This window comes from Nelumbo nucifera, chromosome 2 (assembly GCF_055504915.1).
Source record: "Nelumbo nucifera cultivar China Antique chromosome 2, China Antique-T2T, whole genome shotgun sequence".
Classification (NCBI taxonomy): domain Eukaryota; kingdom Viridiplantae; phylum Streptophyta; class Magnoliopsida; order Proteales; family Nelumbonaceae; genus Nelumbo; species Nelumbo nucifera.
In genome coordinates, this window is record NC_142650.1 from 26,907,527 (window position 1) to 26,919,926 (window position 12,400).

Below are 12,400 nucleotides of genomic sequence, written 5' to 3' on the forward strand. Positions count from 1 at the left end.
TGATTCCAGTCATCGAAAACCTACAAAATTTCACTGGTTTTTGATGGATCACTCAGATTTTATGAAAATTAAAAGATTTGGGTTCTTAAAACTGAAATGGCTGTTGGTTTTTGGTTTTCATGGTCCGACCGTCCAATCTGATCCAAATATTACTGAAAATGGAGGTGCAGGATCAACCCACAGCTGAGATGGTTACTTAGCATTCTTCCCAAATGGAGGTCCAGGGTCAATCCACATCACCAAAAGCTCTTTGTGGTAAGGTCAGTGGACCTATCATCCCTTAATCCTCTGTTAATATGGGATGGAAGTCGGATGGGTAGGGTTAGGTTTATGATCAACCCAGGCCCAATCGTAAGATTTGGGCCCAAAGACCCAAGCCCGAGGTTAACCCTGATCTTTTTAACTCAAGCTCAACCTACATTATAATTTGATACACTCGGGTGGGATTTGGGCTTGGGCCAAGCTGGGGTTGATCAATGAACATACTCTAAAATTATATATGTATGTATACAAATATATATGTATATATATATATATATATATGTAAAAATACATATCTATATATATTTATTTATAGTCAGACCAGATTCGAGCTACCTAAAGCTCGACCGGGGTTTAGTCTAAAAAATAAAAAGCCCAAATTCTTGAGCTCAATCCCAATCCAAGAATTGAAAATTCAAGCCTAATCTGTATAAATTCTTGGAATGGATCAGTTCGGACTCAGGTTGGATCCGCCCAAGTTGCACCCCTATTGTGAATGTGATGTAATACCAAAAAAAGTAAAAGTTAAGTACATGTTAATAATATGCCAAAGTCTAGGTAAAAAATAATAATAATTTCTAAATAAAGACTTTGATTTTCCATGTTTCACATTTGTTGGAGAAGAGGAGGCACCTCACATGTTCTCTCAAACGCTATTTGTCTAAGAGCAAGGTTTGCATATCTCAAAAGATCTCCACAGATCACATACTTGGAATGTGAATGAGATCCATCATGGACCCTTGTAAGCATTCTTTATATAAATTCACGTGAAGTCCGAACTCGAATGAAAAAGCAAATCTTTGGAAAAGCAGTGCAGAATATCTGACCGGGGCCGGCCGGCGGGGGGACTGATGTATGGTAGGCTGGTAGCCCAGAAAACGACTCACTAGTAGTAGTTGCATTATAAGGGCTTCTTTTGAGCATGGCTGGATGGGACAACTGCACAAGCCAATGTAGGCATGCCTCTGCATGTACTTGAGTTAAGCCCAATGTATGATGATTTCATCTAGTAGTTGAGTTGGTCACTTGTCATCCTTTGGAAAAATGGAGATGTGGGATCAAATCGAAACCATACATTCTCCATGATAAGGTTGATGGACCCCACATGCACCCACCCTGCTTTGTCTCCGCCCTTGAATTTTCTTGTATTGTGTAGTATCTAATACCAAAAGTAGAAACATATGAACTCATCCCACTTGAGAATGTATGAGCAATGCATATAATGTTAGAGACTTGAGTAGTTGTGGGGCAAATGTATACAATGGCTGATATGCATAATTATTGGTCACACAGCCCCTAACACAATCATCACATTCAACTAATGTAGACTGAAACAACGAAGCCCATATTTAGTGGTGATCCAGCCGTTGAGAATGGTCATTTGGCAAGTTAGGGGTGTCAATGGACTGGTTTTGGATTGAATCTCGTCCAAACCAAAATCAATTTAGATGGATTAGAATATTGGATGGACCAATGAGACATATTGAATTGAACCAGTCCATATTTAATGATCCAAAGTATTTATTGGATTGGATTAGACATGGTCCATCTGTAATGAACTTATATTGGATTGGGTTGGATTGAGATAATATATGGTCCATTGATAGAAGATTAATTATGAATATAGGTGTCAGTGGACCAGATTTGGGTTAAAACAAATCTAAATGAAAACAAATTTGAACAGATTGGACGGTCTAGGCATTGAATTGGACCATTCTAAAATATTCATTGGATTGGATTGGACCTGGTCCATTTCTAATGGACACTCACATTGGATTGGATCGGATTGGACTGAATCCAATCCAATTGACACCCCTATTTGGCATCAATACTCCCATTATAGATAGGGATGGCAATTTTCCCCATTCCCGACAAGGACCCGACTTCCCTGACCCCAAATATATATATATATATATATATATATATATATATAATATTAAATGTTATTTATATTAAATATATATTATTTATATTATATATATATATATATATATTAAAATATATTTAAATCATTATTTAAAATTTTTATTTATTTGTCAAAAAAATATATTATTATCTAAAAAAATTTCGAAAATTCAGCTTCCCACAAAAAATTCATCCCCATCAAAGATCGGAGATGAAGAACAAATTTTATCCCCACTGAAAATCGAAAACAGGGATGAGAGTTAATATCAGAATCGAAGTCAGGAACGGGGAGTATGACCCCCACCCCGTTCCCATTCCTAATTGCAGAGGGTGCAGGATCGGCAAAGACTAACTGCAAACTTATCAATATATATATGGCCAATGGACCTTACATGCACCTTATTATTACTAACAAGTCCAGATCGCTTTGGATCCATGATCATGAGATCATAAGAGTTTAACAAGTCCAGATCACTTTGGATCCATGATCATAAGATCATAAGAACTTGTCAAAAAGTTTTAAATGCCAACTGTTAAACCTGATAATTCTCCTTTATTCAAGATTTCAGAAAGTTAGTGTATAAGACAAGCTCACACTGAGGAGTTTATGATAATGATGATGAAATAGAGTATTTTAGATGCAACCTATGACTGTGTAAATTGAGTCTCCAATCAATTCAAATGCCACGCAAAAAAGGACCAAGCTATATTGAATTATAAAGACGGCATGCTGTGCTATTTTAGGCCCAATTTAAGCTGTGCCCCTGAACCGAAAGCTTGGCCGATTATGACCAATAAATAGAAGGAGAAATGTTGCTCACTTGCGACAAACATGACCCGATGTTGATGCAGTCAGACAAATGCTTGGGCCATTTAGTGGACTTAAACTATGAGATCCCTTAGACCAAAAAAGGCCAAATCAAACTATTCAATCAGTTGCATCTTCCAACGATGAGGGTAACAAATCCAGAAATGGATTCTTTGACCCATAAGTTCACTATCTAGGTTCCTTTGGTTTATCACTAGAAAAATAACTAAATTCTTGCATGGCAACACCTACAATAATATATGAGGCTGTTACTGTTGCTCAAATTGGGCCAAGACGTTTGGCCCATGAGTTGATAATCCAGTCTGAATGGATTAACGCGGTTCCTCTCTTCTTTCATGTCTATCTTCTCCATGTTAGAGATATTAACGACTATTAGCATCTCTTCTAGAGGTTTTCCATTACCATCTCTTTCTTGTAGTACCTGTGCGAAACACTAGCATGTTCACTTGTGATAGGTTGTCCAGCCCATCCGGTACCCAAAACTAGGGCCAACATGAATACGAGTTCAGGCTTGTTACGTTGGGGCCTATATAGGTTTCTGCCTCAGAATACATTTGAGCAAACAAAAGATCGGGTCATGGGTGAATTGAGATAGGACTACAATCGAATTGAACTCTAATCAAATAGTTCGGACTCAAGTTTAATTAGGTTCAATTTGAATTCAATCTTAATTGAATTTAAATCTTGAGGTAAGCTCAATTAATTATTCGAACTCAAACTTGGCCAATAGAAATATCAACTTGAAAACTCACACGCCTGACTCATAGTCAATTAATATGAAACAAATATACATACACATATTAGAGAATATAAAATATATTTTATATTATATTATGAAAATATATTTTTGTATTCTATGATTAATTATAGGAACATCTCCCTGCGAATGACAATAAATAGTAAGAGATGTTCCCAACGTGTAGTTATTGATTCTCTGTACACACACTCTATGGTCACTAGATCCAGTTTTGGAGTTTGGGTTCCATCAGGGCAACACCCGTTCTAGCAGTTTTTACAGCCTTGCATTAGGAATATCTCCACATAGGGGTGTAAACGGATCGAATTCGAATCGGATCAGGCAATATCTAAATTCGAATCCGATCTCAAAATTTGATTCAATATCCGACGGATATTGAAAATTAATATCCGAATTTGAATTCGATTAAATATTTGAATATTTGATTTTATTCGAATTCGATTAATTAATTATTTTAGATAATTAATAAATATATAAAATAAATATTTTATTGATATAAAGTATATAAATATATAAATTATTTATATAACTTAATTATTATATATATTATATAAGAATTAAATAATCGGTCAAATTCGGATATTTATCGAATCGAATCATGTCATATTCGAATTCGAATCCGATTAACTATTCGGTAAGAATAGGATATCTGAATTTGACCGATTAGATATTCGAATTATCCAAATTCGATTCGATTATGTCGAATATCGAATTCAAAATCAGATTTTTAAATACCATTAACACCCCTATCTCCACACTCATGTGCTTTATTTCATGGGGAGATATTCCTGATGCAAGGTTGCAAGAGGCTGTTGGGACGAAGTGAGCACGGGCTTGCTCTGACCGAAGCTGATCTCCCGGTTTTGTGAAGCACTAATTTGACTCCTAGTTGGTCTGGTCATGGGCACTTCGGCCTATGTTAAACTACTCGTGCCTCCTTGTTTTATTGAACATTTTAAAAATGTTAATGACATAGCTTCCACCAGTTGACCCAAATTGGATTTCCTCCTCACAAAGCTGAAGCAAAATATTGCCCTTTGTGATAGTATATGAAAACTTTTTTTAATCAATCCAGGGCTCTATCTCTACCCTCTTTTAAGAGTCCGGATCTCCTGCCCACAGCTTCCTATCCACACCATAAATTTTGAACACATGTCCATTAACATGTGCTTCTTCTTCAGATGTGCATAATTGCATGTGAAGTCAAAAGGATGTAATGGGACGGACGTTAAGTCCATCCCGTTAGAATTCAGAATTCACCCATTACCTCAATTAACTTTTTACTTAAAAATAATTACTTTCCCCTTCCCAAAAACCCTAATAGTATTTTGTTCTCTCCATTCATTCTCTATTGTGTATTCCATCAATTAACTTTCTTCTTCTATTCTCTACAACGTCTTGTTCCAAGGGATTCCACCAACATTCGGCAACCGGCAATCGAGGACGTGCTCACCGATACACTGGTGATTAAATAACCTCAACCAAGGGAAGAGAGGATTTAATTAATTAATTAATTAATACAATTGATCAGATAGAGAGGTCAATTTATCTGCAAGGAGTTGGCATCTGGGTTCCCCAAAAGTTTGGCTGAACATTAGAACACAAGGCCAAGGGAGCCAAATCATCGGGTTTGGTGCTGTTGTATTTCAAATCGATGTCGAACAGTTGAACGTCCTCACAGGGCACCTGTTTGCTGCACATGATATTGACTGCAACCTTTGATGCCGAGGTGCCTCTGATATTCTTGAAATGAACATGCTGATATTTACACGAGATGGCTATCGGCCAGAAAATAAAACAGAACCAATCAGAGGTTCCGACTTCTGAGTGATGAGTATATATAGTAAATATTTTTTGTATTGGTTGAGGTTACTTAACCACCGGTGTATCGGTGAACACGTCCTTGATTGTCAGTTGTCGGATGTTGGTAGAATCTCTTGGAACAGGACGTTGTGGAGAAGAGAAAATTGATGGAGTACGGAGAGAATAAGATACCGGTTATCAGTTGCCTATGAAATTTTTTGGAACAGTACGTTATAAAGAATGAAACACTATTAGGGTTCTTGGGAAGGGGAAAGTAATTATTTTTAGATTAAAAATTTAATTGAGATAAAAGGTGAATTTTGAGTTCTGACGGGATAGACTTAACGTCCCTCCCATTATATCCTTTTGACTTTACATGCAATTGTTAATGAACATGTGAAGAAGAGGCATATATTAATGGACATGTGTCCAAAATTTATGACATTGGCAGGGACGTGGATAAGAAGTTGTGGACAGGAGATCCGGACTCTCCTTTTAATGCTTTTATTAGAGAAAAAAAGATGAAAAAAAAAAAAACAGCTCCGTACTGCCAATCGTGCCTTCCGTGTGCCTGTTTGCCTAATAGGTTCATGCAGCATTATTGTTAATGTATATGAACTAGATATAATAATGGATTGACGACCCTTTTCAATGTTATTTAGTATTAATTCTATTTCTAAAGAATATTCTATCAATAGCTAGTTGCATGGCATGTGCATTTACATGGCATAGAGAGAGAGAGAGTAAACAATGAGAAAAATATATGTATCAAGGTTCATACAGCATTATTGTTAATGCATATGAATGATATGTATTGGATTGACAACCCCATTTCGACCACAAAAAGATTGATAACACTTTTAAATGTTATTTAGTATTAATTCTATTCCTATTGAATGTTTTATCAATAAGTAGTTGAGTGGCATGTGCATTGATAACACTTTTAAATCTTTTTTTTTTTATGCAAGTACTAATTGGGGGGGGGGGGGGTCCTGGAATGTAAATTGATTTTTCTTATTGTTGGTTCCAGAAAACAAATTAAAACCATATTGTTTGAAAGTAGACTGTTTCTCAAGACAAAAAGGTTTGGAAATTTGTTTTTGGTTGTGTATTTGTTTATTTATTTGTTTATAGAGGGAGAATTTGTTTTTGTTTTAGAAAATATAATTTTGGTGATTTTGAGAATATGATTTGTTTTTTGGAAAGGAAATCATTGTGTTTTCACTTCTCAAAACAAAAACAAGGTTATAGCACTGAGAAGTGAGAACATGTTCTTATTTTTTTCCTGATGTGGCAACTTTGAAAACAAAAGCATTCATATTCTTGAACACCCTTTTAATGTAAAAGCTTGCCAAATTGACTATTAGAAATGACACGCCATCTATAGTTTTTCCTTTGTTTTCTCTTTACTTTTAGGCTGTGATTGTTTCACTTTTCACATAAAAGTGTGGATACAATGTGAAACTTTTTTGAAATAAAATTATCGTCTATTTCTTTGTTTGAGAAAATGTATAAAAGTCAATTATTATAGTTTTAATGCCTAATGTAATGGCTATTAAAATGTTCATATTTGTGTATTTAATCTTTATTTAATTGTAAGGGTTGAAAATGTAACTTCAATTATTACTTTCTATATCATTTAATCCCCTTTCATTAAGTCTTATACTTAATGTATTAAATCTCATTTTTCTCTTATTATAAATCCTACATTCAAGTTATTTTTCATTAATAAATGCTACTAATTAGATATATGTCAATATTTTTAACAATATAAACACATATGTTTTAAAAATGTCTTGAAAACAAAACCATTATTTATCCAAGTGGTTGTTAAGCAATTCAATCATTCAAATCAAATTGATCAATCTTTGAAGTCATACTTAGGTAATAAAATTTTTAAAATAAAAATAAATATAGAAAATTACAAAAATATAGAAAAACTAAACACATTTATGATATTTTTATTAACCAAAATAAATAAATAAATGTAATAAACAATAAATATTTTTATGGATAATGAAAATGAAATATAAAAATTAATAATAAAATAGTTCAACTTTTATGTTAAATGTGTTAACCTTTAATGTCATAAATAAATAATAAAATATAAAAATAAAACAATACATAAATTTTGCAAAAAATAAAGCATCCGGGCACATGTGTAATATCATATAGTTATCATATTAAACAAAAAGTAAGTGTGGCATATCATAGTTATTTTTATACACAAATATATGTATATATATAAAAAAAATTGAACACATCTATAATTCTATGTTTACGCTACTATTAAAAATATGAATAAGATTGCAAAACTTTATTTTAACTAAAATACTCATTTTTGAATTTAGTTCATCTATTTAAATCTTACACTTTTTTTTTCTGATAAATGAACAAAAGAAAACAAATACATACAAAAAATAAACATTGCAAAAAGAAGAGTATAACGAATTAGGTAGGCCTGTCAATAATACTTAAAAATTCACAACTCGATCTGATTATCACATATATGAATGAGATGTTTATATAATTAGATTTAGAATTTGCAATCTTCATCCAATTAATAATAAAAAACAAAAAATAAAAATACATAAAAGTTTATAAAAAATTTGGTATAATATTACTATCATTATCTTCATCTATAATTGCCACATACACACTTACTAATAAAAATGATAAGACCACTTGAACCAAAAAATAATAAGAGAAACAAGCGCAACCTAAGGAAACACCATAAAGGGTCATTTACTAAACACCCCTATAGTTTAATGAACTTACTAAAAATTATTCTATAGTTTGTATTTTACTAAAACACCCCCTATAGTTTACCATCAATTTACTTAATTGACCTTCCATCAAATCAAAGTGGAAAATAACTGTTTTAATCCTAACATCAATTCAAATAAATTTAATGAAAATAAACTAATAACAAAAATGCCATGCCCTAGTAAAACATGGACAACCACTATATTTTTCTCTATTTGGTCAATTTTGTTTTTTATTCAAAAAGTATAGGGGTACTATTAAAATAAACAACTATGGATCCATACTCTTGAAAAATTTCCCACTCAGTTTAGATATAATTTTGGAATAAACAACCATGGGTCCCGATGGAGGGTGATTTGGCCCGACCTCGCAGCACGGGTACACGTGGGTGTGACCTTGCTCAAACAATGACTCAGCATGACAGCGCAACGAGCGTGAGCACAACTCGGAGGGAAAGTCCCACCGAGTTCAGTTTGGCAACTCGGCAGGTAAACTACTCGTCGGAAGCCGCCTTGCCCACACCTCCTCCTTGGGGTTAAGGCACTTTGGGGGGTCCCGAGTTCGGGGCACCCTGACCTCTTTAAGGCCCGAGTTCCTCCCAATGGACTTCGGGCCACTCCCAGGCAAGAACGCACCGACCCTTCACTGGACGCCCCGAGGCATAGGCACCTCGGGTCAGCTAGCTCGGCATAACCAGCTACAGGCAGCCCGTCACTCAAAGGACAGCCCGGCTCGGGGTAATTCGCGGGAGGGTAGTTTGGTATACCACAGGAGGGCTTCTTGCTCGACCGCCGTACCCGACAAATCTGTGGACAGCAGACATGTCCCTCGTCAGATAGCGTCGCGCCTGCCACCTTTAGAAAGGTGTCCCGCACCTGACAGGCACGTACCCTGCAACGACGGCCCCGCGCGTGCCACCTTAGCCTTGCCTGTAACGGCTGTGGCAGACTGACAGTGGCGGTTATACCTGCCCTGTTAGAAGTCAGAGGGCCTGAAGCAACGAAATTTAGTTCTAAGAGGCTTATCCTCAAGGAACAAGGTACCTTCGAATCACCTGCGCCATCTGCACTCTTAGCCTTCATTTACCATTTGCTTATTGCACACAATACTAACTTAAGCATCGGAGCGTTCCCGCCGGGAAACTCCCCCGGGAGTTCTTCTTCTTCCTTCTTGTCTCAAGTACCTCTCAGGAGCCACGCGAGCACCAGCTAGGAGTGACCAGATCGCGCTACATCAGGTCCATTGAAGATTTTCCACTCAGTTTAGATGATCATATTACTATTTTTATATAGCAAAACAAATATTTCTTAAAGAAAGGTTGATTAAATAAATAGATTGCAAACTACAAGGAGTAGTTTAATAAAATTACATACGATAAGTTTAAATAAATCTATAAAACTAAGGGGGTATTCTAATAAATTATCCAATTATAAAAGTAGAAAAGTAGCAACTCGTCACCGGGGGAGGACCGGAGGACTCGATAAAGAAACTTTCCTCGAACTAATAAAACAAACAAACGAACAAGAAAACGATTTTCAACGTTTAAAGAGGACCGGGAAAAAGCGGAGACTAGAAAGTAGAAACGGGTTTTTGTTTTTTTTTTTCCTCTGAAAACGAAAGAGAGAAGGAGCAAAAGTTTTCTGAACAAGAAGAAAGAGACAAGAGATAAGAGAGTGTCTGTAATGGAGATTGAAGATGCACTGACGTCATTGGGGCCCAATGGGGACAACAGAGGCGCCGGCGGGAAGTTGAGGAAATCGGCACGGAAACCTCCGGCAACTCCATATGCCCGTCCCGCCAATCAAACCCAAACCGGCCGAAGCAAAGAGAGGGGTTGGTTCTCGAAGCTCCTCGACCCTGCTTCTCGCCTTGTCTCCAGTGGCGGTACCAGACTCTTCCCTTCTTTCTTCTCCAAAACAAATCAGGTGGAGACTCCCGCCGTTGAAGACCCTGGTGAGTTCTTCTCTTTCTTTTCTTCTACTTTTGATATTCTATTTTATCTTTCTTCTTTGACGTAACTATTCACCTTTCTTTCGGAATTAGGGTTTTACGATTATCGTTTTGATCAGCTAGTGTTCATATGTCGCGTAAATGTGGATTTCTCTCTGATTTACATCATACGTGGGGATTTTTTTTTAGAAGTTGGTGCATTTGGAATTGTTTCTATTAGGAATTGAAGATAATAGGAAGTTGTATAAATCAATTTTTGAACATTCAAAGTGGGATAAGTTTGTGTTTTGGTAAATAATTAGGTTGGGTTAATGAATACTGCATCCTAGGAGGATCATTTGTTTACTCATACCGGACGTAGAAGTTGCGGGCAGCAACATCATCAATGTGAACTTATTTGAAGGGTAGCTAAGAGATAATGAACCTATTACAATGAAGATGATCCTTAAAATGGTTACTCGATTTTAGCTTATAGATGCGTCACAGAAATTATATATACATTTCAATTGAATGGTTTGACATGTTGTCCGGTTGTCTATATTGACTCACTACTTAGTGAAGTAGTCTGTTGGACAACATCTATCTGTTTTTGACTTGGTTAGTGAAGTAGTCTGTTGGACAACATCTATCTGTTTTTGACTTGGTTACAGACGTGAAAGTTAGTACCTTGACAAAGTCAAGGAGAATATGGCTTCCAAGGTTTCAAGTGTTTGGAGCATTAGAGATCGCATATTTGATATTTGAATTTAAAACTTATATATAAATGTGAGTGAGTACTTCAAATGAGTTGTGATCAAGGGAGTGGGGAGTTGCTGGGTGATGTGTGATGTCTAGGAAATTAGGAACAAACCTATTGAGGAACATATATGGCAACTTGTTGCAATTCTCATCGTTGGCCACCTTAGCCATTTGGAGGTGAATAGGCAACAACTAAAGAACCTTACTATTAAAGCAATTTCCTTTATCCTGAACAAACCCCAAGATTGCCTAAGTTCAATGTGAAGTAATCTCCCATTCTTCTATTTGGGGACACAACACAGAATCTCTTCAGGGTTTTCAGGACAAAGTCAACAGAAATAGATGACATTGGAGCCTTGACCTTGGTATTGGGATGTAAGTTGGCTCTCTTCCATCTAAGCATTTTGCTTTGTCATTTGGATCAAGGTGCATCTTGAAATTCATATGAAATCTGATATTGAACACTTAGAAGATTATTCTATTGGAAAATTAGATACTCTTAAAAAGGAATGGAACTTACTTTATTCAGAACAAGGTTTGTTGTCACAATCAACTTTGAGGAGCTACAGTTGGATTTTTTTGTGTGCAAGGGTTGGTGAGATGAATTTGGATTCATTTGGTTGATTAAGAGATTACTTGCGTCACAGAAACAGTTAGTGGTTTGTGCTTGAGACATTTAAAACTTCAAATAAAGATTTATTAGGAAAGCGATTATGTAATTTTAATGAGGAGATGGGAAGCTGGTGGAAAAAATCCACTACCACCAGATATGGCACCCAAAAATTCAAATGGGCCTTTCGTGAGGAAAGAACCTGTTATGGTTTGCTGTTTGGATTGGTATTGAGAAGACTTACTTTTCTTAATTGAAAGTTATTAGATGTAAACTGGGGAATGGAGTCAAGAGTAAGGTACTAAGGTTTTGGAGGGATCTATATCTTGATGTATTTACTCTTCATGAAGATATGCCATTATTTGAGGTGGCTGAAGAAAAGGATTCCTGCTATGAATTGAATGGAGTCCAAGGCTTTTCTATGACCTAAATAATTGGGATATAGACACACTGATAAAAAAAAAAGGGATATAGACACCATAGTGTTGTTATTTGCTAAAACTACAGTAACCCAACCTCTCTTAATGAGGTTGACACTAGAGTCTCTTTATGATTCAACATGTATATTCTTAGTCCATTTGTTTTTCTAGAATGCTATTTTTTGTGGCCACTGGCTCCTATCTTTGTAAGATAGCATTCATGCCGTGCACTTCTTTCTTATGTAATTGCCTCATGAAGAATGAGTTTTTATGCAGAGGGGTAGGGGATTAGCATAGCAGCATACCGAACACCATATGCATCCTATACTTCATGATCAAGATATAGTGAACCACTTCCTACT

General features: G+C 35.8%; 1 protein-coding gene across 1 annotated transcript in view; it reads left to right on the forward strand.

Annotated features, from left to right (window-relative positions):
* Positions 1-9,885: 9,885 nt before the first annotated feature.
* LOC104595405 (nucleoporin-like protein) overlaps positions 9,886-12,400 on the forward strand; it is a 44,426-nt gene continuing 41,911 nt past the window's right edge. The window contains exon 1 of the mRNA XM_010256131.3: positions 9,886-10,274. Within this exon, the coding sequence (XP_010254433.1) occupies positions 10,004-10,274 (271 nt within the window). The 5' untranslated portion in view covers positions 9,886-10,003. The remainder of the gene's footprint in view (positions 10,275-12,400) is intronic.